Below are 27,482 nucleotides of genomic sequence, written 5' to 3' on the forward strand. Positions count from 1 at the left end.
ACACCTGTTCTGTATCAGTCTCCGGGCCGGCGCTTGGAATGCAGGGGTGGCGAATGGGCGATGTAGTTATTACAAATCTGTGGGCTGCAAGGACTCTGAAGATGCATTTCTTTGGGCCACTCCATTTTTTTAAATGTAATTTATTTGCCAATATTTAAAAACCAAATATTCCTAATGCAAACCCGGAAGTACCACTTTTTTCAAACTTCTGGATGATCCGGCAGTGTAAGGTCGCCATTTCCACAGGGATGACAATGGCTAATGCTGAGTCGCAGCTGCCCTCATCTGGTGCAAATGATTTCCATTTTCCCCTAGTCTCCACCACTCCCAATCGTCCCTGAGATCAGATGCTACTTGGCAAGTGCTTTCACTGTCTTATGGGCCTGGCCCTTGCGGACATTTATGTTGTAAATGTCTCTCGATCTCATCTGGGATGTGAGAGCAAACACACACACTCAACACTGCACTTTAGATTCCAGAGTTCATATACAGTGTTTACAATTAAATCTAATATTTATTTTATCTTCAGTATCTCCTACTCTAAATTAAGATATTGATACATTAGCAGGAAAAAAGATAGATACGTGGGTAGATGGATGGATGGATAGATAGATAGACAGACAGATAGATAGATAGGTAGATAGGAGATAGAGAATATATCATGGTGTATGTATATTTTATATTCACCAAATGCTCATCTTCCACAATGAGAGTTATGGGACACTTATCCTACATAAGACAGAAACCTAGTTTCAGTTTAGGACAAGTGAGCTCTGGAGACCAGCTGGGTTCTGGTCTTTGAACCTCAACTTGTAGAAATGTATCATCACCTCCAAAATCCCCTCACCTTCTCACATGGTCACTGAAGTCAGTTAATCACGGCATGGGGCTCTATTTCATACAAAGAGTTCCCCTGTAATCAATGAAAGAAAAGAGTAAGTCTCTTTAAGTTAGAGGTTACTAGATCACGGCTAATTCACACTTTCTTTTTCCTCTTCAGGATGTGCATAGCAAGGGGCATTTTTCAAATATTAATATGTTTTTTCCTCTCCATATTTTTTCCTTTCTTTTCTATACTTTCACCCCCATTCTGTTTCTTGGCACAAGGCAATACAAAGACATAGTCTGAAATTAATATTTTTTCTTTCCTAAATTTAGCTAAAGCCTAAGGAAAACAACATATATGTATATGTATGTGTGTGTGTGTGTGTGTGTGTGTGTGTGTGTGTGTGTGTATATGTGTGTGTGTGTGTGTATATGTGTGTGTATATATATATGGAGGGGAGGGGTTCCTTTGACCAGTAGAGTGGTACGTTTTACTTAATTGTGTCTTGAATTATGTTCTCCTGTTCACCATGGTCCCCATGTCTTGATTGTGTTCTACCAGGTCTGCCTTATTCATTTACTTGCCTAAGTTTTGTTGGTATTTGAGTTCATGGTCTTTGGATAAGAAACTCATGGGAGAGATTAGCGCAGGTGACCTGAAAGGAAACTGGGAGGGCGGGAGTGCCTTCGAGAGGTAATGGGAGAGAAGGAACTCCGAATTCTGCAAATGGGCCAGACATCTCTGGGACCCAAGAAGAAGATGATTGCACGGTGTCCCTAGGAAGACTGGATTTCCAGTGCCAGGGTTTCCAGCTTCACTACAGAGCCGTCATTCTGAAGGATGACAGAGAAGCAACTGAGCCACCAAGCCAGGAGAAACCACGGGCACCGCACAGCAGTTGTTGCTTTGGTAACCACTATCAACTGATGGCCCATGACCCATCCTCAGTGCCTTCCTGGTGTTGCAATTTGCACCTCCCAGACTTTGGCACATGCCTAGGGAAAGAGAGGGCTGTGACATGGCTGAAAATGAGTATTTTGCCTGATGAGTAGGATAGGAGACTAGATTCAAAATAAAGAATGAAACAAATTACTTTTTTGCACATCGGAGTTAACGAACTGATTTATCATACAAGCTCTAAGAAAGCTAGCAAAGAAACACATCTGATGTGTGGAGAGCTGGATGCACAGTGTAGACTTGGTAGTCTATAGGGATCAAGGGATTGGTAGCTAGTATTTGTTTCTTGTGGTTTCAGCTTCTAGTAGCATAAAGGCCCCCCCTGATTGTGTTTTCTCTCCCTCTTTTCAGCCCGCACCCTCTGATCCTCCCACCTGCTTGAACATGTGGGCCCCTGCAAGGAATGAGATTCACCCAAGACAGTAAAACATTTTATCACTGTGACACAAGCAGGAGACAGCTGTTTCCCATAAATCAAGTTTGGGAGGTGCTGCAAATTCCTCTACTCTGGAGTCCAGAGGTTAAACAGACAGAATGGAACATTCAGTGGGCTGCCCCCTCGGGGGGTGTCAGCAAATTATTTCTATGTTTGAAATTCTGCTCATAACCAAATTGATTATTCAATCAATCCCTCAAACCTTGTTACTTGAAATGAGCACATTGACATTTTCTATTTACTGCCACTCCCCAAACTTCCATTTTAAATCATTTTAATAACAAAGTAAACATACTCAAATATTCAATTCAAAACCAATTTTCCCCCTATTTGTAACCTGGCTGGCAGGCCAGGAGCTGCTTTCACAGTGTATATACTTAGAGCTCTTTGTCTGCCTGCTCAAAGAGGAATTATTTTTTAAATAATCAATCCGTGTATCAATTATCAGCTCAGCACCATTATTAATCAATTGCAAAGCAATGGCCTAAAAGCAACACTGCTTAAGCTACCGGTGACCTATCTGCTTAAGCGGTTTCTAATCTGCTACAGAAATCGAATACCACGGTGAAGTATTAGCCTATACAAGACAAGCAGCATCGGGCTTCCAACTTCATGAAAGAAAGTCTTCATTAAAAAGCCAAGTTACTAAACACTAAACTGAATGTGAAAAACGACTTGAGAAGCCCAGTTTAATTAGAGCTGGGACCTTTATTTTATATGATTTTACAGCGCCCTCGTTTGACACTATTATGTGCAAGAATGGAAGTCCTAAGTAGGTAGATCCATTTTGAAGCCTTCAGTTTTGCAGTAGCTGCCACATCCTACCGTAAAGCCAACGTTGCACTAAGATGGTCCACAGAGCATTGGGATGTCAATGGATGACCTCCAGAGAGGGTCTGCAGCATTCCGTGGAGACATGTAACCACAACGGCTATGAACCAGATGGCAAGGGGAAGATCCGATCATTTCTTCTTCCTCTTAAACCCACATGGCTTATTCACATCCAGCTTTGATCTCTCTGGCAACGTGGGCACACGGAGATTCTCCCCCTTCAGTGGAAGCTCCACCAGTTCCTACTACTTTATCCCAAACTCTAGTGCCTTCCAGGAATATTTAGGCCACCAAAAGGACTGAGCTTGACCTGGAGATGATTAAACATATCTGAGTTAATCAATAAACGCGGTCCTGTTGCTGGGTTGTCCTGGCAGGCAGTGTTCAAATTGTTCGTGTTAATGAGGCCAAGGTCACCAGCATGATTATTTTAATTGTCTTATGAAATATTTAAAATACATAATTATAATAACACTGACACTGAATTCCCCAACTCCCAGCTTGAGATACAGACTATGGATGTAGTGAAGTGCTCAATTTGTATTGAATCAATGAACAAACTAATTGATAAGCACATAAATACTGCATTCCATATAACAACTGCTGCTGCTTCTCTTCCCACTGTTAGTGAAAAGTCAGGGCTCTTATTTTTCTGGCCTTGGGGATGAGGTTCTCTAAAGCCAGATACAGCCTCCCTTTGGCTTTCCCATAAGCAACAGCCAAAGTTATAGTGGCTACGGTTTAGGACAGAAACTGTGGTGAAAGGATAGAAATGATACCTGTGCCCTGGAGCTTAATAAGGCCAGCGCAGCAAGAGCCGTGGCTGGAGAGCAAGGTAAGAACCAGTTTTATGTAGAGCCTCAGTCACCGCAGGGTGGGGTTTGCGTTTTGTTCCAAGAGCAACGAGAAGCCGCCCACCGAGAGAATTCAACTACAGGGTGACTTTTTTCCAAGCCCCCCTGCCCTGGCGGCTGACAGTGGAGAAGGCCAGTCACAGGAGTTTGTCACCATCCTCCAGGCAATAAATGATGGTGGTCTAGACCAGGTGGTGATGGAGACAGTTGAGCTGCACGGTGTAACCAGCGATGCAAAGCCTCCTCTCACCGCAACAGTTTGCCCAGTGGCCAATCTCAGAAATGCTGACATGCAGCTGGACAAAAATCAAGTTGTGAGTGCACCCCCAAGAGAACGTAGGACGAGGATAAGAGGACATGGAGACAGCAAATCACTGAGGAATCTCGAAAGAGGCCAGAGAGCTTAAGGAAGCAGAGAAACAGTGATCTGCAAACTTGATAACCAACGTGAAGGAGAAAAATACACATTCCCTGGGGACGAATGCTCTGTTAAATTTGCTCAACACAAATAGTCGTTTCTTTGGCATTGAAATCATAGTGAAGGCAGCTCTGCCAGGGAGAAGACAGGTTACTTCTTACAAGGACTTGGGTGGCAGAAGAAGCTACAGGAAGATGGGCAAGGCATTGGAGGGAAATAGTCAGTACCAGTGTTCAACAGTCTGCTGAGATACTGCAGTCAGGACTTCTGCAGCTGCCTGTCCACTCTGCATGGAACGGTCAAAGACCCACACAGCCCTTCTAGTGGCCCCCAAATTAAATGGAAATGGAATATTCAATTTTATTTATCTCACTTCTATTTTTTTTTATTATAACATTGATACAGAAAAGGACATTGATTTTTTAAATGTGGTAAAAATGTACTTAACAAGTTTTACAGTTTTAGCCATTTTTAAGTGCACCATTGAGCTGCCTTAAGTACGTTCACATGTTTGTTGTGCAAACATCATCACAATCCATCCGCGGAATTTTTCATCTTGCAAAACTGAGGCTCTGCACCCTTAAACAGTAAGCCTCCACACTCTGCTCCTTCCAGCCCCTGCCAATCACCATCCCATAAAGTGCACTGATGTTAAGTGTCATGCACACAACACGCGCACACACACAGGCACACACACCCCTGCGTAGCCACCACCCACATCAAGAGTTTGAACATATCAAGCTCCCCAGACGTCTCCTCCTGCCAAACTCGGCGATGTTTATTTTTCTCTCTCATCTTCCCGGTTCTCTCTCCATCATTTTGCAAAAGCCTTCATGAGGTGCTTATTCATGATGGCATTTTATTTTTCTTTATACAGAGGGAGAGAAACAGCGGGCGACACTGCTTCCACATCCTCCAAGAATTTACAACCTGACTTTGACAAGGAAGGGCTTTAACTGGCTGAATCTCTCCTTCTGTGCCTGGGGCTGGTGCTACCGGACGAAATGCAGGGTTTCCAACTATAAAGTCAGCTCTGCCATGCAGAGCGTCCCACAGGAAGTGGATGCGTGTTGTTTTCATTGTACCCACCCGGTGTCCGCCCCTACCCTTGTTTTAGGAAAGTACTTGGGTCTTACCTGTGCATGGCCCACTCAGGGCTGAGCCAGATGCAGGAGTGGACAAGCGATACTGGACTTTGCCAATGAACAAGGCAACCCGTGGGCATGGGGGCTGGTGTAGAGATGGGAAGGGGAGTCCGCAAATCTGGTTTGGTCCTACATCTGAACTGTACAATCTTGAGTGTGTGAGAGAATCTTGCTGGCCATCAGTGATAAAATGGGGAAGATATTCTTCACATGGCAGAACTGTGATAAGACTTATTGAGATAACAAAAGTAAAATCATGAGAATGATGCATAGCATCGTGTAAGCGCCCAATAAACAGCATGCGTTAGTATTAATGCTACCATGAAAATAATCATTATTTTCATTTTTATATTAAAGCGAACTAAAAGGCTACCTCTGTAGCCCGTGAGCTCGTTGAAGACAAGAATGTTGTCTTTTCATTTCTACACTTCTAATATTTGACACACGATGGACCCTTAGTAAACACACGCTGGGCAGATAAGCAAATGATGCAATCCCGGTTTTAAAAATTTGAGGCTGATCCCATCTCTTCTGCCTATTTCTTTTCACTCTCTCCACAGATATATTTGTTGGCTATAAATGAAGTACACAATGTTGCGATTTAGAATTCTGATCACTCCTTGTTCCCTCCGTGCTGCTGCCCAAGAAGTGGTCTGAAGCTCTCTGGAACTCAGACAGCCGGGTCCCCAGGCAACTGTGCTTTTGCTCCCTAAGCACCCATGACAGCTAAGCAACCCAGGCGGCGGCCGCTGCGACTGCAGCCCCGGGCGGCAGAAATGTACAAGAACACAGAACTCTACTGCGATGGGTTGAATTGTGTCTGCCTACAAGATACGTTAAAATCCCAACGCCCAGTGTCTCAGAACGGGACCTCATTTGGAAATAGGATCTTTACAGAGGTCATCCAGTTAGAATGCCGTGGTAGAGTGGGCCCTAATCCAGTAAGACTGGTGTCCTTTTCATAAAGAGAAAATTTGGACACAGAAACAGCCATGTGCAGAGAGAAAGTGACATGAAGACGCACAGCAAGAAGACAGCCATCTGATGGAAGTGGGGTTCCTACAAGCCAGGGGGGACCAAAGATTGTGGGGCATACACGAGCGGCCAGGAGGGGCATGGAAAGATTCTCCCCCAGAAACTTCAAAGGACGATGGCCCTGCCGACACCTTGCTTTCAGATCTAGCTCCAGAACTACGAGACAACAAATACCTATTGATTGAGGCCACCCATTTTGGGTATTTTGTTAAGGCAGCCCTTTTTATGGGATCCAAAGCTGGTTTTTTTGCTTGTTTGTTTGTTTTTTTCACAAGAGTGTCCATGTGGTTGATTATAAACAGGGAGAAAAAGCCATGTCACAAAGCCAAGCCATACTGATTTAGGTCATTTCATAAGGTGATTCCTAAACAAAGCTTCTGTGGTACTGTGAAACGCTGTGTAGTGGACCTGGGGTACTGTGACAATTCACTGCTCCATCCCCCTCTTCCTGCAAGAAAACTATGGCTGTTGAAATCCAAAGAGCATGAAGACGTGAAAGCAGGAACAACAGAATTGCCAGCCTTTTGTGTGAGTCCAAGGGAGGGATGTGAAGTGATACAGGCAGGAAAACCTCAAAAGATGCTTGCCTATCTCAGGGGACATGGTAGTGATGTTGCAACGCAGGGACCCAGAGTAACTCAGGCAACACCACAGCCCTTGCGGACATTTTCTCACTACTGGGATTCATGAGTTGAGCAAATACTTTGGCTCCTTAATAAGAGCACAATCTCAAGTTTCATAAAAGGGATGCAAAGTGGCTAATGGACTGGGAGAATTGGGTTGTAGCTGGAAGCACATTTCAAAAGTACATTTTGTTTATATGAAAACCTCATTTAAGTATCAGTTTAAGGGAAAGCCGCTAACAGGGCAAGTTTAATATGACTAATACTCATGCAACCTCAGAACATTCCATATGCACCCACCCGAGATATAATTTTAAAAACACTTTAATGTCACTAATATGGTAAGATGCTACTAATACGATACAAATTGTAACAAGAAGACATAAACACGATACTGAGTATTTGCTGAGGAACTCAGTGGCAAATTTGATTCTTATACTAATATGATGACAGGTTGCAAATCCATTGAAATCCATTGCACCATTTCTCCATTAGTCCGCATTTATGATGTTACAAATGGCAAAGTTATTTACAGATTAGTCATTCTTTGAGACTTTGCAGCCTTGACGCTAATAAATGCATTGATTTTGCTGCCTACATGAACCTAAAATTCTCATTTTGTCTTTCTCAAGAAAACTCACGATGTAAAACTCATTACAGTTTGCAAAACAACATTTACATGGGTCAAACATGGGGCTCACCGATATATTTTGAGGCTATTGATGGAACCTTGCTCTCCAGTGCCAAGATCTCCCCTCATGGATTGACTGAACGAGGACTAGAGCAATTGCAGTATCATGTGTGCTTCTGGGAAGCTGCTTGCTTGGAGTACGAATTCCCCCAGAGCTAAAAGTCCATAGGCGTGGAAGAGATTTCTGGGCAGGAAACTGTAGGTGCACCAGGAGAAGTCTGTGCAAGGAAACCTCTGGGGTCTTATCCACTAAATGGTGGATAAGGACACCAGACTGATGCTTCCCCCACCCCTTCCACCCACACCTATTAATATCACATACTTCCAACAGGGTTGGGACCATATCTACTTCGTTTTGATGAATCTCTATGCCTCTTCTCTTCCCTTAATTCTCTCTCTTTGACTTCCCTTTGATGCTCCCATCAATGAGTCCATCTTCTACCTCTCTCCAGTTTCCATTCCCAGAACTTTGCACAATGTTTTACTGGGGGATGGCTTTATGGGTCTTAGTCATCTACCCTCACATTGCAGAGAGGAGATGCTGCACACAAACATAGATCTTCTTTCCAAAAGCAGATGCACTTTGTGTATCTTTGCTTTGAGCAGTTTATTTATAATGTCCTGGGTATGTTATTTATTTGTATTTAGGCTGCCTATATCTTTTCCTATAATCTTGGGATTTATAGGTTGATGTTTTCACTATATTTGGAAAATTTTTTGTTATTATTTTTTCAAATATTTCTCTGTCCCATTTTCTGTCTCTCACTTCCATTTAGAACTTCAATTATATGTATTTAAATGTTTGATTTTTCCCATAGATCGCTAAGGAAACTTTGTTCGTTTTTTTTCAGTATATTTTCTTCTCTCTGTTCCTCAATTCTATTGTCCTATTGTATCTTCAAGTTTACTAAGTTCTTTATTCATCATTTTCTAGTCTGCTATTTACATTTAAGATATTATACACCTCAGGTCTAGAATTCAATTTGGTCCCTATTTATAGCTTTCATTCCACTCCTGAGATTCCCATCTTCGAACTTACTGTGCCCATCTTTTTCTTTAAATCCTCCAATATGTATAATAGTTATTTTTAGAATAACTTGACTCCTAATCTAAACATTTGATCCACCTTGTAGTCATTTTCTATTGACTATGTTTTCTCCTAATTGGTGGCCAGCAAGCATTTTCTTAAAGGGCCAGAAAATAAGTATTTTAAGCTTTGTGGACTTTCTGGTCTCTGTTGAAGCTACCCAGCCCTCCCACTGCAGCCAAAGGCAATATGCAAACAAAATGGAAATGGCTGTATTCCAGGTGGCTATCACATAGGCTATGGTTTGCCGAATCCCTGACCTAGATTAATAGCTCAATTTTTTCTCTTCTACACATGACTAGTGTAGGTTTTGTTCAATGGTGGACATTTTAATGGACACATTATGGGGGGTCTGAATTATGTTTACTTCTTTTATCCTACAGTTGAGATTTTTTTCTGGAAGCAAATAATTGGCATATACTTTTACCCCTTCAAGCTCATGCCTTTGATTGATTAGGGAAAGTCTACTTTGGATTTGTCCATAATCCTAAGACATGGTCTTTACTTATAGGGCTGGAATTGGCTAACATTTTTTTTTAAAGGGTCAGATAATGAAACTTTCAGGCTTTGTAGATGACATACAATCTCAGTCCTATTTTCTTATTTTTTTACCCCTTTAAAAACATTAAAAAATATTCTTGGACCGCGGACTATACAAAAACACCCCACAGGCCATATTTGGCCTGTGAGGCCTAGTAGGCTGACCCCTGCTCTAAGACATGCTCTTTTCCCCTAGACTGTGATCTTTCAGGAGTCTTGACCCAATGCCTGCAACATCTTGTATCTCCATCCAGGCCTCATCACCACAGCTACTCCTCTCTGCTTGGACCCTTGGAGCCTGGCCCTACATGTACATGGCCTAGCCCTCAGCCAAGGAACCAGGTTATGAGACTTCTGCCTCCTACACAGCTGTGCCTTCTCTAGTGTCCTGCTTCATGAATTCCAGCCACCTTGTCATCCCCACTCCTGTTCTCTGTCTCTTTAGCTCAGTGAACTTTCTGTTCTCTAGTTGGGCTCTACTTCCCTGAAGCCATAGTGGAGACGTCCTCCCCACCCCAGGCGTGGAGCTGGATCGAGTGTGGGTCTCCTCTCACGTGCCTCTGGTCTCTCAAGAATCACCACTCTATGCTGCCTGGAGTCCAATGCCTAAAAACTTGCATTCTATACATTTTGCCTAGTTTTATGGTTGTTTACGTAAGGAATGATTGTTCCATGGCCAAAATCAGAGGATCCCCTGGTACATTATGATAATCTAATCCTAGGACAGCTCTCTGGGATATAAGGTTATCATTCGGGTAAAATTGTGTATTGGTCTTTCTTTCGCTGCATTAACAATGAAAAGTAATATTCAACTAGTACTTTTCAAACATTTATTTAGTTCCTACTATGTTATAGGCATTAGAGAGCAGAACAATAAGCAAGGTGAGCTCTAGGGGATTACATAGAAAGACAGCAGGAAGGTAGGAAAGAGATCACGAATAAGTAAACAGGTAAATAAATTAGATAATTATAGTGTATGGGCAAGTGTAAAGAAGACGGTAAGTATGGTGACAAAATAAAGAGTAACAGTAGCATTAATTAAGTTTTGGAAAAGTCATGTTGGCTCAGAGAAGTGAATGGATGACCCAGGAATCCCGCTGCTGGGCACATGTCCAGAAGGAAGCCTACTTCAAAAAGACACCTGCACCCCAATGTTCATAGCAGCACTATTTACAATAGCCAAGACATGGAAACAGCCTAAATGTCCATCCACAGATGACTGGATAAAGAAGATGTGGTATATTTATACAATGGAATACTATTCAGCAATAAAAACTGACAACATAATGCCATTTGCAGCAACATGGATGTCCCTGGAGAATGTCATTCTAAGTGAAGTAAGCCAGAAAGAGAAAGAAAAATACCATATGAGATCACTCATATGTGGAATCTAAAAAAAAAAACAAAAAAAAACAAAAAAAAAAAACATAAATACAAAACAGAAACAGACTTATTGACATAGAATACAAACTTGTGGTTGCCAAGGGGGAGTGGGATGGGGATGGGACGGGACAGACTGGGAGTTGAAATTTGTAGATACTGACAGGTATATACAGAATAGATAAACAAGATTATACTGTATAGCACAGGGAAATATACACAAGGTCTTATAGTAGTCATGGTGAAAAAGAATGTGAAAATGAATATATATGTGTTCATGTATAACTGAAAAATTGTGCTCTACACTGGAAATTGACACAACATTGTAAACTGACTATAACTCAATAAAATAAAATTTAAAAAAAAAGAAAAGTGAATAGAACGTTGAATGACCATAATTAGTTGTCCAAACCTGGACTTTATTGGGAGGGATGGAAGTACATTCATAATTACACCAGGACAACAGTTGTAACTGGGACTGTTCCAGGCAACCCAAGATATACATTCTCACCTTAAAAGAACTGGAAAGCAGGTCAACTTATTTGAAAGCTCTGGGGGGTAATGTGGATAAGAAAGCATGGTAGCCTCAACTTTGCTTGTGAGAATGGATTTGGAGAGGAATTGACAGACTTGAGATGTTATGGATTACAAATCCAAAGGAGGTTGTAGAAGTGAGGAAAATGCAGGAGTCAAGAGTGACACCTGGGTCTTCTGGCCTCAGCAAATGAATCTGGGTCTATTACAAGGAGACCGAAGAAAGGAAGGAGACCAGACTGACGGATATGTGTGAAGAGGAGAGGTGGTAAGTGTAAACCTGGATGTACTGAGACTTGGGTATATTTCAGCTTAATATATTAAGCTGAACTAAATTGAAATAAAAGTAGTCTTTTGGGTAATACAACTTAGCACTCAGGCAAGATTCCAAAGTTGGATGGAAAATACCCTTTGAAAGAAAGATCTGTCCCAGTCTCTGCTTCCAAGATGAATAATAATGTCGTCTGACCTCTCATAGTACCTCATTTCATACTCACCAAATGGCATTTTCTTCTGCCTTGCTTTATCATTCCTTATTTCCATTTTTTATACCTTCTAGTAGACCGCATAGCCCTTGAAGGCAAGATGTCTGCCTTTTGGGCCAGATACCCATGCATTTTACCTGAAAGGTAAGAGAGCTACTTTCCTGGTGGTGTGTAGAGTACATGCTTTATCTACTTCCACACGAGCTTTTAGAATCGCCTAATTACTCTACGATGCCCAAGAACCAAGACTTCTCAGGATGGCAGCTTTAAGGTAGCAGCAGAGAAGCTTAGCTTGAGAAAAACCTACAGTGTGTTTAAACCAGATGGGACTCACTTTTTTTCATGCTTGGGGTGAGATGTGCTCATGAAGGGCTAGCCTGCTGATTAGGAGTCCACTTCTCTTAATGGCAAACGTAGCCAGAGGAAATCATCTGACAACACGCCACCCTGGGCAAAACTGCATGCACTGAGGATTTTCCAAATTCTGACCCGAGTTCTGCTCACGGGTTCCAACCACAGTCTTGTCAGCCTTGGTCTTTGTTGGCCTTAATCAATTTGGTGTCTGTACAGTTAGGTTCTGATTTCCCAACCTGCACCACCTGGGTAGCCGAGGGAAGAAAACGGCTGAATCCCAAATTTTTAGTTTGAAGCAACTTATGGGAAATATTCTGGGTGTGATGCTCTTGGCTATTTAGAAAGTTATGTTCCCTAGGGCCGTGCTCCCAAATCACTTTATGCAACCCTGCTTTAGAGTATTTAGGAGCAAATAGGCGAAACCAGGTTAATCAAAACCACTTAAATGTTAACTCAGCTATGTTGAAAACCATCCTATGTTTAATTCAGACATCTATAAAAACGTGCCTTTGGCTTAAATATGTCAAACCATAAATGCAACCAAGAACAAGGGTACACAACCATCGAAAAATAACACTGTAAAAATTGCCCCCCAAAATTTAATCTCTAAGTTGCTATCAGCAGAATACTCTGCGAGTGTTCATATCCATATACACATGTGCTGCATCTTAGGCAGACAAGCTTTCAGAAATCATGATGCCAAGCTTTCTATCCGGAAGGTTTCTATATTCTTAACAGCAGCCTGTAAATTAGAAATCATATCAGACCAAGTATAAATGTGCAAACTATAGCAGCAAATGCCCCAGCCTCCTCGCATGCGAGGAGGACGTTGTCTTATCCACATTGAGTGCCCCAATTACCCTGTCAGCTCAGTGCAAGTTGCCCAGCTGTTGGGAAATGTAACGTGAATGAAAGATCAAGCTGTGGGTGCTTTAGAATCCACTCAATAATCCAAGATTTCCCTCAAGAATAGCAGTGATGAATTATAAAAGAGAAGAAAGAGAAGGGGAGGGGCAAAAGAAGGATCATAAGGCCAACATGATGGAACATCTACTCGGAAAACCTTGCCTGATGGAATTGTTAAGCCGTGGTGTCTCTCATTAGGGTGACGGCACTTTTTCTGTACAGGATTCCCAGAAGCAGAGCTGGAGTAAAATTCAAATGCAAAAAGTGCGTTTGAGAGATGATCTGAGGAAATACCAGTAGAGTAATGGGAAACTGAGACATGGAACGGGAGGACATCAACAAGGGGGTGTTAACAGGCAAGCGACCACTATGGGAAACTGGCATTTAATCCCACTGTGGAACTCCGGGAGATGGGGTGGAACACACCTCCCAGTTAGCCCACCCAACAGGGTGACAAAGCTAGGGCCCTCGTCTGGAAAATCTCTGTGCATACTGAGGTGAGTGCTTCTTCTGGGCATAGGAAGTCCCTGAAACTCCTGGCTTGCTCTGGGCGTGAGTGGAATGCGTCTCATCACCAGAAAAGCAGCCCCTATGAAGAGGCTCATCGATGCTTTCAGTAAGCCATCTTTGGTACTGAGAGGAGAGTGACAAGAGGAAATGTTAGGCCTCCAAAGGCATCTGGGTACAGGCATCCCCAGAAGCCTTCAGAACCATTCACTCACTCATTGATTCATGCGTTTTATTCAAAACTTAGGTTACGTAGACAAATGATCCTTGTTTAAATAATGTTTACATTTTCACTACCTATTTTATATACTTGGTGAGTAGAAATCAACAGAACAAGCAAATAACAAAACAAATCAAAGGGTCAGTGCTATTAAGACAGACATTCCCACGATACTTCATTTCCATCTGTGGGACTTAGATGGGAAAGAAACAAATGCCAAAGGGAACTGTGAAAGAGGAGGTTCAAAAGGCAGACATGGGTGGATCCTGTGTCACTGACTCCCTTGGAGGGTGGTTCTGGATGCTCTGCACTCTGACTTTGGAAATTCCAAATGAAAATGGAATTTGAAATGGAATGAAAATGGAGGTGGCTAATCCCAGACCACAGAGCAAATACATCAGCATGTGAATGCACAAGAGAATTAGTTTGCTTAGAGCAAGGATAGTATATAAATAGTGTTTCAGGATTTGGGGAGCATATGATCTTTGTCCATTGGTGTTAAACCTATGTATGTTATGTTACATGGCAAATGGGATTTTGCAGATGGAATTAAGATTATGGCCTTAATTTAAAATAGGGGGATGATCCTGGATTATCTGAGTGGACCTAATGTAATCATGTGAACCTTTAAAAGCAGAAGAGGAGTCAGTCAGAAAGATGCAATGGAAGAAGAGGCAGGAGAGATCCGATCCAAGACAGAGACCCACTCCAACAAGAATGGCTTCAAGGATGGAGGAAGGAAGCTATGAGTGAAGGAACGTGCTGGCCTCCGGGAGCTGGGACTGGCCTCAGCTCAAAGCCAGCAAGGAAACAGAGATCTCAGTTGCACAGCTGCAGGGAACTGAATTCTGCCAACAGCTAGAATGAGCAAGGAAATAGATCCTCCCCAGAGTGTCCAGAAGGAACACAGCCCTGCCAACATCGTGATTTTAGCCCCGTGAGACCCATGCTGGACTTCCAATGTGAAGAACAGTGAGATAATAAATTTGCATTTTGTAAACAACTAATTTTGCCATAATTTGTTAGGACAGCAATAGAAAACAAACACAAATAGATCTCAACATAAGTAACAGCTCTGATCTAATCATTTTGGCTGCCTAGAAGGGTTCTGTTTAGATTAAGCTTTGAAGATCACCTCCTGAGTTCGGTGGAAAGAAGCCCTTGATCAGTTGGCAGGGACGGTCTCAGAGACATGGAAGGCTAAGGGTGGACACATGACCTCCACATTCACCATGCCTGGTGTAGATTCTCTGTGTGTTCCTTCAGTTTAACTTATTATTATTAGCTTAGAATACCGCTCTGTGTGCTTGTGTTGTCATTGTTGGGGGCATGAAGGGACACTTCATGGCTCTTTGGAAAAGGAAATCCTACAGCTTTAGCATAGAAACCACTATATGACCAAACTGTTCTTAGAAAATCAATGATCTGAGTCCAAAATCAGTAAGTGGCTGGAGATAGGGGGTTCTGCAACCCTAAGTAGCTTGGAAGACAGGTTAGATGACAAATTTTCCTCTTGTTGAACCAAGCCTTTGCATTTTATTTCCTTCTCTTCATGGACAACTCTGGATAAAAGCAAAATTTCTAAGTAAGCTTGAGACACTAAAATATGAGAGATTCAAATGCAAATATTCTTCCAAACCCCACTTGCTTGCTCACGTAGATAAGATTGCCGACAAGTTACCCTACGAAGGTGGCCTCCCAGGAGTCTGCAGACTCCAGAGATGGAACCATGTACCAGGGCCACGACTCACACAGTCATCTGCTGACCTCCCTGGCCACATCAGCCAATCAAGAATTTGCTGGGTTCATCTGATGTGCTGGACACTGAGGTAACACAGAAGGAGCCGAGGAGCCTAGGAGAGAACCCTTGCCCTCTGGGAGAGTACTTTTGTTTCACATCTGATTTTAAATTGCATAGCAACAGGGTACAAAATATTCAATCGAATCTAAGGTACCAAAACTCATCAGAATCACCTACAACGTTTTGGGTTTGTTTAGCAGTCATGTCTTGGACCCACGCAAGACACGTGAATGAATCTTCCAGGGCTATCATAACAAAATGCCACAGACTAGGTGGCTTTAACATCAGAAACTTATTTTCTCACAGTTCCGGAGGCCAGAAAGTCTGAGATCAAGGCGTCAGCCAGTTTGCTTTCTTCTGAGGTCTCTGCTCTTGACTTGCACGTAGCCGTCTTCTCCCCGTGTCTTCACACGGTCTTTCCTCTGTGTGGGTCTGTGTCCTGGTCGCCTCTTTCTTGTAAGAACACCAGTCATACTGATTAGGGCCCAACCATATGACCTCGTTTCACCTCAATTACCTCTTTAAAGGCCCTGTATCCAAATATGGTCATGTTCTGAGGTCCTGGGAGTTAGGACTTCAACATATGAATTTGGGTGGACATGATACAGCCCATAATAACATGATAATCCAGTATCTCTAGGGTGAGGCTAGGACATCAAAATGTTTTACCAACTAAGTTTGAGAAAAATAGCACTTTTAATAGGTGGCCTTTGGGGTGTACTCTGAGAAGTATGAACTAATTGATATATGGTGACCTCATACTGCCCCTCCTGTATCTGCAGGGATGTGGGTGGCTCCTTGTGACTGAAAGGGAGGTTATCTCACGCATGCAGAGAAGGAAAGGGCTCTCACATGCCCCACAGGCTCTCACATGCCCTGCAGGCTCATGGTGACTCAACCAAATGAGCAAATGTAGGTGAAACATCTAACCCTGTCTATGACAGAAACCAAAAGCCTCTTTCCCCTGGTCTGCCAGTAGCAAAATGTAGTGCCAATCCTTAGAGGCATCAGGGAAACATTTTGAAAAATGATACGAGAGCTGGCTTTTAGCAAACCTTTCACCAAACTCTTGGCTCTGCATTTCTCCCAAGTTCAGCCTATTTCTCAAGTGTATCAGGAAGGATTCTTTGATCACAGGCAGAAGGAATGAGATCTGACTAACTTCAGCAGAAAAAGAGATCATTGGAAGGCTATGAGACAGCTCAGGGAGGGCTGGGAAACCAGGCTTAAATATATAAAAAGAGGAATCGGGGTAGATAGATGTGGAAGTCTACCCTAGGAACCATCTCCTCACTCAGTCTTCCCAACTCGTTACTGTATTTGCCCCCTACTGTGTATCACCACATTCAACATGTGCTGTTGTTTGATAGAGTGTGCTGCCCTCCCCTGCAAATTCACACACTGAAATCCTAACGGCCAGTGTGATGGTATTGGGAGGTGGGGCCTTTGGAAGGTGATGAGGTCATGAGGGTGGAGCCCCCATGAATGAAATTAGTGCCTTTATAACAGAGACCCCAGAGAGCTCCCTTGCTCCCTCCACTATGTGGGGAGATGATGAGACGTCTGTCCCTCACCAAGCATGCTGGCGCCCTGACCTTGCACATCCAGCCTCCAGAACTGTGAGAAGTACGTTTCTGTGTGTTGATAAGCCACCCAGGCTGTCGTGTTTTGTTACAGCAGCCTGCGTGGACTAAGACGGATTCAAAGTCTCAGGAGAGAGAACTCCACTGGCCTGCATTGGCCACATCTCCTTGGCTTACTGATTGTTTCCCCAAGAATGAACACGTGAGGGAAGAGAATTAACCCCAGAAGGACAAGGGAATGCTGCTACCTCAGGGGAGGAATGTTTGCTGACTGCCAACTGTAACAAACATGTGTCCACTCCACCCTCTACGTACCTGCAAACGTGCACAGCCTGAGAAAGGGCTCTCTTAGGCCACGAAAGAGACCTTGCTGTTTAAATGGTACTTGCCTCTTTCTGCCCCCAAATAGAGGAAACTACAGAATGTCCTATTTACCTGCTTCATGCCCCATTCCCACTCCCTGTCAAGGCTTTTTTTTTTTTTTTTCTCTTTCTTTCTTTTTTTCTGGAATGGTATTTATATCTCAGAAGAACACAGCAGGAAAGTAAGTCCTCACTGAGACATCAGTCATAGAAATGAGGAGCAGCCATGACAAATTAAAATGTCAGCATTATTAGCTGTTTTGCTTGGAAGCTGTTTGATACTGATTTAATGATAAAACAAGAAATGGGACGGATTTACCCTGGAAAAGGAGAGGACGACTCGGGAAAATGGGTTAAAATTAAAGCAAGGGAAACAGAGAATAAATATTAGGCCAAGTGTCCTAAATGGAATAACTTTGGAGTCTTCCTCAGTGGAAGGGTTGAAATGCCTAGGGAGACCCAAAGGAGGACTGATGAATTAGCATGCACGTGAGTTTCAGGATTCAGCATCAAAGACGTAGGGAGGCGACCACCTGTACTTTTTCTCTCCTTAATGGCGCCTCCCCATGAAGTTCAGGGAAATTAAAATCTGAAACTAGTGGGCTGGTTTCTTGATCTATTCTCCTTCGAACGCATCAAGTAATGGCCTTGGCAAATATTGTGGAGCACGTGAGATCTGTACCTAAGACTGTGGAATGCAAGGTCTTGTGAAGATGACATTCTTTTTAAAAAATGTTCATGTATTTATGAACTTCTCATTTTAGTAGGGAAACTGCCCTTGGAGATTTTGCTGGTGGTCTGAGTTTCTGCAGTTTCTACAAGTACAGAGATAATTACTTTGGGATAAACTCCCTTTGGTTGGGGAAAATCACTAAGATGTGACCATTAGTTTTGTAAGATTAAAGCAAGCATTGATCTTTTTTCTTTTTTCTTTTTCTTGTGCATGTGCACACGGAATCTGCAAAGAGCTGGGCAAGGGACACTGACTGTGAGACCTCTCTCTAAGTACCCTGCACGCTGGGTTTCTGTTACCTTCTGAGTATTCAGCAAAGCTTTGCAGTCACCAAAGCCTGACTTGAGCTGAGTTTTGGGGATGTTAACAATGTCCATGCTTCCAGAGAACTGGTTCTGAAGACAAAACAATCTAGACGGCAAGTTGCTAGATCCTGTAAGCAAATAGAATATTCTGGAGCAGCTGAACAGTCTGCAAAGGACAAGCCCCATGATGCATACATGGAAAATGTCATCCTTGATGTAGAACCTTGAGAAAAATGATAAATCTATTCTTCTTTTCTAGACGGATGGGGTTCTGAGTCCTTAGGGTCGGCACAAAAAAATAAAGCACTATTTTACTTTGTGTTTCAAAGCCTTGGACCGGCAATCTATACTGTAAAAGCCATCTCATCTGGGGACAGGAGAAGGTAGTTCATGGAAAGCCTTTCAAAAGAAGGAATCACTTTTAAAGCGATACAGAGGTTTCTTAAATTTTTTGTTTTCATGTAAGATATATTCATGTGAAATAACTTATTGATCTTTGATGCAAGTCCAAGGCCTTTTCTTTTGAGTGTTGATTGAAATCCTTCATCATCTTTCCCACACAAACCTCACCCCCATTTCATAGTCTCTAGTAGAAATCAGCCAACTATGGTCCCAGGGCAAACCTGGCCCACTCACTTGTTCTTGTCAATAAAGTTTTATTGGAACACACCCTTACTCATTCTCTTTGTCTATGGCTGTCTTAGTGCCACAAAGGCAGTGCTGAATAGTTGCAGTAGAAACCACATGGCTGTGAAGCCTAAAATAGTCATTATCTGGCCCTTTACAGAAAAAGTTTGGCAACCTCTGATCTATACTAACAGTCCTGGCTTTGCTTCATGTAAAGTAAGAATTTCAAGCTACAAATGAAAGATTCTGAAGGCAGACCCTTTCCAGATTTCTAAAGGTTCTTTTTCTACTAACGTGTTACTTCTCCCCCTCACAGCTAATCCAAATAATTTTTGAGACTTGCTTTCACAGACTGTTTCCCAAGCATTAACTTAGTTTTCATAGAAACAGCTCTTTTTCTTATTGCACTCATTTTTCACCAGTTTACATAATATTCCGCTAAATAATGTAATTACAGTAACAAGTGCAGCTGGCAGAAGCAGGTCTGGGAATAAATACAGCTGACTCTTGGCAAGCAGACCCCTCGGCAGGTGAAGAGGAAGGTGAGGTTGTACAGAACAGTCACATCACAGGATGGCGGGGCATCTGTCAATGTGTTTTAGAAAGGGACAGGATGCTATGTGTTAATCTGGCAGGTTTCATAAGTGGACGCCGATTTGGTTAGCTTCCTCCATCCATGCCCTTTTACAAAGCATCACTCATTTCAGGAATCTACCAGTTTCACAGGTATCATGTTGTCATGGTTATTTGACCCATGCTCATCTTCTCCACTAGCCTGTAAGGGTTAGGAGAATGGGAACCGTGGGTTTTGGCATACCATTCTTTCCCCACCACCTGGCATGGGCATTGGCATACGGTCCATGATCAAAAATTATTTCTTGAATAAATAACTGAATGGAAGCAGGCACTCCTACAATGTGCCATCCTAAACCTGTTGTCCAAAAACCATGGATCTTGTGAGGTTGCATCAAGGAGTTGGGGTCTTACATTTCCTTCCCAGCTGTCCTAAGATCCACTGAGGAAGAGGGGGAGCTTTGGAAGGGTCGGGAGCAGAGACGCAGGGGATTCTGACAGCTCACTCCCAAGGCGGATGGGAAATTTCATTTTCTGATGCCCGGATGCAGGCAATGGGTTTAAGCCAAGATTATCATTAGCAATCTGCATTTTGCAGTCCACATCACTCTTGTATCTAGCAGAAATGAGAAACTTGCTTCTAACTGGCAAATTAAATATTGATAATGCAGATCTGCTCCACAACATCCTTCACAAGGCTGGCGCCATCATTTCAGTGTTTCTAAAACTTCAGTCATTTGCATTCCAGTGTCACGATTTTTGTCATCACTGCAGGCGATCTGTAACATTATGTAGTTAATATTTATCTTTATAGCAACTCATTTTTAACCTCAATAGATGGACTTGCCAAGGAAACTTTGTGTTGCCACTGCAAATGAGAAACCAATATCAGTAGTCATAAATATAAGTTAATGGGGAAAAAATTAATGCCTAACAATTATTAAAAACCCTTTCTACACCAGACACTGTTCTGAGAACCTCATATGCATTAATTATTTTAATCTTGGTTTGCTTGCTTACACACACACACACACACACACACACACAACTTATTAAATATGCACAATTATTACCTCCATTAAAAGAGGAGGGATTGGAGGCACAGAAGATTTAAGTAACACGGGTGGTACTAAATTGCAGAGTCTCAATTTTTATCTCAGTAGGCCTAGCTCCAGGCCCCTCGATCTTAGCCACCACCACAGCCTGCAAACAGTGTTTTTAAAGTCTAGATAGACGCTTTGGCTGCTGCAGGCTTTAAGCCCGAGGCACGCTCCGCTTCTGTTAAAAAAGAGAGCTTAGAAATTGGTAGAGACTTGTTAAAGATACTTTAGTTTAAACCGAGAGTTTCTCATCGACATAAAAAGGATCGCGAGAGAATTGAAAAGGGAGTAAGTTGCTCAGTGGTTCACGCTTTCACGCTGACTTGACGTTCACCGCCCGGAAGCTGGGAGGGTCGTACAGGGTCGGTGTCCTCCACGCTGGGAAACGCAGCGCCACCGGCGGGGTGTAGCGCACCCACTTCCCTGAGTCCTTTGCTGGGTTCTGGTCTCTACGTTTGGGAAGTGTAGCGGACATCCTTGGGGATGTGTACTCGCTGACAGTGGCTCTCTTTTCTCTGATAATCCAGTCCCGCTGCAATGGTTGGCCCTGGGTGACTAGGTTTATCCGGACGGCTCCCCGGAGCACAGCTGATTGGACCAGAGTGAGCAACGGCCCCAGGCTGGACCAATCAGAGTCCTTTTCCGGGAATCCGTCATCAGGATCCATGAACGGTTAGTCCCTACCCCTGCGCGGGTTCTGACGGCTTTCAGCCTCGAAGCTCTGGTCCTCCCGAAGTCTGGTGGCATGCCTTTCCTGCTCGGGCTCGCCCAAATCAGCCTCTAGGATTTGTTAACTGGGTGAGAAGCAGTTCTCTTGTAAAGACACCACCAGGACATCAACCGCGGAAACTGTCAGAACTCAGGCAGCTTTCTCATACTTCTTTTCTTTGTTCAGCCTTGTGGGTCTCTCTGTTGTGTCTTGTTTGGTTTTGTAAAAGCTCCCTTCACCTTCTTTGAGCAAGTGGCGCTTCCCAGCCCCTAAGATTTATGCTGCATCACTTCCCGCAGGTACGCAGGTATAGAAACCACGTGTTCATGAATCCTGGTTCTCATCTGAAATGCTAATACCTGGCTCTCTCAATGAAATGAAATATTATTATTTTTGCTTAGAAAGAGAGACAGTGAGAGAAAAATAGATCTCTGTTTAGTTACCAGCATCATTTAAGGGTGTCCGCCTGCCAGCCATACTTCTTAAAATGCCTTTTAAATAAAGCACCAAACTGCATTTCCAGATTTGCTACACTGGATGACTGGACCATGGCCATGTTGCCAAGTTTATATTCCTGCGTGAGTATGGTCGGTTATGTTATCAGATTTCAGGGATACAAGTGGAGAGTTATAAGTTGTACTCCTAAAAATTGTGTCTCCTTAAAAAAAACACAATCACCTTAATCAAGGGTGTTTTCTTTTCAGGTTGTAGGAAGAGCTGAGTATAAACATAAGAAAGGAGTAAAAGGAGGGGAGAGATCCGTGAGGTAAAAAAGAAAGAAAACAGACAGGGAGAAGTCAGAGAAATTAACCACTGAAGAGACAGAGCTGTCAAAAGATGGGGCAGTGCCTGATAATGTTGAGTGCCTCCCAGGAGGGAGCTGGATGCCTAAGATTCAAATAGGAGGGGAAACCTTGACTGCATGCCCTTTGGTATCATTTAAATTTCGAACCACGTAAATGTGCGTCCCGTCGATTTAAATGTATCTGTCGATTCAAAACATAAATCACTTGAAAATCTACAACAGACCGCAACAGCAAAAACACACAAAGCACCAGTCCCTGAAGTCAGAGATGGTCTTACAGGGGGCTGTAGGAGCCACACATTAGGGGAAACTATACGGCCCATCATATCATATCACAGCTTGAATTGATTTAACAGAGTTGGGGGGGGGCTCCATTCTTGTTCTGAAACCACACCCCTGTTGACCATGTCCTCATCAAAGCGAACTAATAAACCCCTCAGGCCGCACACAAGCACTTCATCACCTCCCACGTCCATAATTTACCAGGCTAGTCTCATTTGCGATAGAGATTTCAATTTTATCTTAATTCTGAGGAATTTATCAGGGACTCCTGGAGACAAAAGCACACTGCCTCTTTATCTAGCTCTGACCTAGTTCTGGCCATCGTCCCCATCCCAACAGGAAGAGAAATCTGAAGTTGCAATACATTATTTACTAGGATGAGCCAGTGATTCAGACTGCAGGGAAAAGCAATAAGAGACCTCAGGAAAGCTTAAAACACATTGAAGGCTGTTTCATGAAGGAGTCACAACTAATGCAGGCACAGGTACTTAGGAGTGAAGCGGGTAGAGATGAGAGGTTAATAGTGAGCTGGCCAGGCTGGGATACCACAGGAAATAAGTATGCATAAAAGGGGAAGGAAACCTCAGCCCGCTCTCTCGGTTCCATGCAACTGGATTTTTGCTGTCCGTTTTACTGAAGGGTTTAACAAACCTGATGCCAAAAGCAATTGTAAAATGGAAATAACTGCAAATCATGGTCATCTCAAGAGTGGCGTTAAGGAAATGCTCTGAAAAGTTACCAGGTCGCGTACACATGGCATTAGAATGCTTTTATAAATTATGCTGGTGTATTAAATCTCTCTCAGCACAAGGGTCCCTCAACCCCACAACCTCACTGTTACGATTTTAAAAGTTGCAGATGCCTTTAGTTTGTATAACAATGTGGAAACATGACTTGAAGGCACACTGTCCGGTAAAAAAAAAAAAAAAAAAATTGCCAATTTCCATCAGTGACATTAAAGACAGGCTAATTATGACTTCAAATTCATCCATCCAAAACATGATGCATTTTTAAAACATACAAATGGAGTGGGGGGCGAGCAATACAGATATTTCTTAAAATACCATACCCATGCCAAGAAGGATCTCAACTATGACATCTTAAAAGCAGAACAAAGCCACCAAGCTGCATTTACAAGCAAACCATTCTCTCCTCATCTAGGGAACACTGTTTACATCTAATGCACTTCAGCGCTGTGAGAGTTTCACTTTTAAGGAAGGTAAACAGCATATGAGGTTTAAAATTCTGTCTCCTTCTCCTAGATACACAAATGCCAGTAAAACTGAAATGTCTACGGAGGGCTTGAATTCCCCTAGAAAATGTCCTTGGCTTATTAACCCCAGTTAACAGCAAGAGAGCTTTTGAGCCACTCAGCAAAGCGCCTGGCCTTCACATTAAGAAGGCAGCAAGACATTCTTTCGACCTTTGTTATTACTTAGAACTCGTGTCGTACATAAAAAGAGTACAATGATGTCAAACAAATTCCAGAAGAGAAGTATTTATTGCTGAATCTAAATCAAAAAATCCATATCTACTATAATGGCACTTCAAAAGAAGATAGACTGTATTTACCAGCTCAATCAATACTAAATTAGCTGGGATAAATAATTTCAACTCAACCAGTCTTAAGATGAAGCCCGCTATTTAGAACCCTGCGTCTGGGGAGAGACGAGGAAATTTTTGCTTATCACACAGAAACGATAACCAGGAAATATTTTCCAAGCAGGTGCACCTACCCTTAGCTGCTCCCTTTCACAATTCATCTGTTGTCTTGAAACCTACAAAGGAAAGAAGAAGGGGGGGGGGGGGGAATCAGACGGTTCTGCATGAAAACAGCATGAAAGAAAATGGAAAGTTACTCCTAATCACTTGGTTCAAAGCAGACCCAGAATTAATTAATTATGGATTTCATGTGTTCGTTAGGTCCAAACAGCCTCAGCTCCACTTGGCGTTTCAGTCACGGGAGTCAGAAACACAACCAGGATGAGCCAGAGTCTTGAGGGTGGGAGAGGAGAGGGATGTAGTAGAGAGGGGGGCAAAATCCGCCAGGGGTCAAGGCTCCTCCTTTGCCCTGCCAGGTGCGGGCATTCTTCCCATGAGATCCACTCAAGGTGGCTAGGAGTAAGTTCTGGCTGTGACACAGCATCTTTGCCGATGTTCAGGGCCAACAGTATCACCTACACGCCTTGGCAGATGGATTACACTTTATGGTCTTGTTCCAATCACATAGCATTATGTCCCCATAGGACTGTGCTGGGGAGAATTCTCAGGTCGATGCTTATACCAGAGAAAGAAACCTTGATCAATGTGTGGTATCTGCCATAAGCTCAAAAAAAAAAAAAAAAAAAAAAAAAAAAGATTAGTGACACCCACACCATACGTTGATTATCCTTGCCCTACCAAAGTGCACTTCTTAAAATGAAGAACATGTCTTTAGAGGGATCATATCATTCATTGTCTGAACAGCAAAGAATACATGTGAGTTAAAGGAGGGGTAGGGTGGTATGAATGATTCTGCCTGGAATGATGTGAAGTGGGATGGACGAGCTGGACTGGGACATCTGGTCACTCTGCCTCTATGGGGACTGGCTGACTCCACCTTCAACTCAGACAGCTAAGCTGAAATAAAAGTTAGGTCTGCATCCGTTACTTATCCTGTGTATTTCTAGCATTTGTTTTTCACCAGTGAGGTCACCCCTGACTTCTAGCATCTGGCAATATAGTGCAAGTTTTTGAAACTTTTACAAAAGGAGAAGAAGGCTCAGGAGCTAACTTTTGATGTATATTTTATGTATTTTATATTGAAGGTTTCTTTCTTACTTTCTCCAAAACAGAACCAGGAATCATTATTTAGGACACGCCAGAGCCCAAAATCTATAAATCGGTGCTTTGCTATGCCCTTTAACCTAGAAATATCACCTAAGAACGGCTCCTGAGAAAATACAGACGTGCACAAAGTTTTATTTATGTATCGATTAACTGCAGCATTCTTTACCTAAAATATAAATATTACAATGTGGGATAACAAAAAAATTAAAAGTAAATTATAGCACACGGATAGGATGGCAAAATGTATAGCATTTAGAGCCATTGTTTTGAAAAACGGGGAGCTGGGAAATGCTTCCGAGGCACCATTTAGCTTTTAATAAAAGAAACGACTAAAGAGCACAAATGTTATGATTCTTATTTCGTGTTAAAAATACAGTGAAATAGAGCATTAAAGAAAAAGAAGGCTAAAAGAAAAGAAAGGGGAAAGGCATGGGAGGAAACACTCCAAAATATGAAAAGGAAGAGGTGGGAGGAACCAGGATGGCAGAGTAGAGAGACTCATGGCTCGCCCTCTTCCACAAATACACCGAGAATTACATCTACGAACCCGCTGAATCGCACAGAACACCTACTGAACTCTGGCAGAGAGTCTCTCGTGTCGAAATACCGGAGGATTCTCACAAAATCCGATCAACAAGTTCACAATGTGCAGCACAGGGAACTATCTTTGATATCTTGTAGTAGCTTGCAGTGAAAAAGAATATGAAAACAAATATATGTATATTCATGTATGACCGAAGCAGTGTGCTGTACACCGGAAACTGACACAACGTTGTAAACTGACTATACTTCAATTAAGAAATACAAAAAAAAAAAAAATACTAAAAGGAAATGGGTACAATTTAAATATACAAAATACACACACACAGTGGATTATACACTTGAAACAGGCAACTTTACGGTATGTGAAGTATATATGGTACGTAAAGTTTATATCTCCATAAACTGTTTAAAAATAAAGTAGGGAAAATTCATAGGGACAGAAAGTAGATTAGTGGTTGCCAGGGGACTTGGGGAAGGGGCAATGGGGAGTGAGTGAGCACTTCGTGGGTCTGGAGTTTCCATTTGGGGGGATGAGAAAGTACTCAAACTAGACAGTGATGGTTGCACAATATTCTGCATGTATTTAGTGCCCTTAAATTGTACACTTTAAAGTGGATAAAATGGGAACTTTTATTTTGCGTGTATTTTCCCACAGTAAAGTAAGTGAAGCGGGTGATGAGGGTCGGGTTCTAGGTAAGATGGAGTAAACACACTTCAGCCTGTCTCCCCTTATCGATGAAACTATAAAATCTGGAGAGAATGCATGGCACAACTATGTGAGGTCTCTGAAAAGTGAACAGTAGCATGTGGAGTGGGGAAGCAGAGCAGAATATCAGCTAAGAGGTGAGTTCCTCCCCCACTTCCCTTCATCAGTATCCGTTGGCATGGATTCAAGAGAGCCTAGAGCCCAGAACTGGGCATCCAGGCGCAGACACAGAGAGATGCCCAGCACTCTGCGGGAGGGAACCTTCCTCTGTGATCTGAGACACTGTGGTCTCAGGAGGTGAGGCAACCCCCTGCTGGATTTTCTCTCTCCTCTTACTACTTGGTCCCAAATTCAGGCTCAGTAACAAACATGTGAACAAGGTTACAAAGCACCAGCTTTTTGGCTGGAGGACCAAAAAGGGAGCCCTAGGAAATAAAAACCAAAGGACCAAAAACAAACAAACAAACAAACAAACAAACAAAACTTTGAGGATCCTAAGGAGGAAAGAGTTTGGGAAAATGACCCCAGGTACTACTTTTATGAACTCTGGACTCACCTCTGTGCTATATGAGTGTGCGTGGGACCCTAAACAGATACCACAGACTTTGAAAATTGAACTGCATAAACAAACGCTCAGCTTGCAGACTGGCCACTGGGAGGCACACACGTGGGACAGTTCCAACTATCACTGCAAA

At 42.8% G+C, this 27,482-nt stretch overlaps 1 protein-coding gene across 11 annotated transcripts in view; it reads right to left on the minus strand.

The window, feature by feature from the left end:
* RBFOX1 (RNA binding fox-1 homolog 1) overlaps nucleotides 1-27,482 on the minus strand; it is a 1,985,071-nt gene that overhangs the window by 547,937 nt on the left and 1,409,652 nt on the right. For 10 of the 11 annotated variants that reach the window (XM_064478203.1, XM_031433195.2, XM_064478206.1 and 7 more), the window contains one exon: nucleotides 24,446-24,487. The exons of the other annotated variant lie outside the window; for it this stretch is intronic. In XM_064478203.1, the coding sequence (XP_064334273.1) occupies nucleotides 24,446-24,487 (42 nt within the window). The remainder of the gene's footprint in view (nucleotides 1-24,445; nucleotides 24,488-27,482) is intronic. 11 annotated transcript variants of the gene reach the window in all.

The sequence above is a fragment of the Camelus dromedarius genome, chromosome 24, assembly GCF_036321535.1.
Source record: "Camelus dromedarius isolate mCamDro1 chromosome 24, mCamDro1.pat, whole genome shotgun sequence".
In the NCBI taxonomy this organism is placed as follows: Eukaryota; Metazoa; Chordata; class Mammalia; order Artiodactyla; family Camelidae; genus Camelus; species Camelus dromedarius.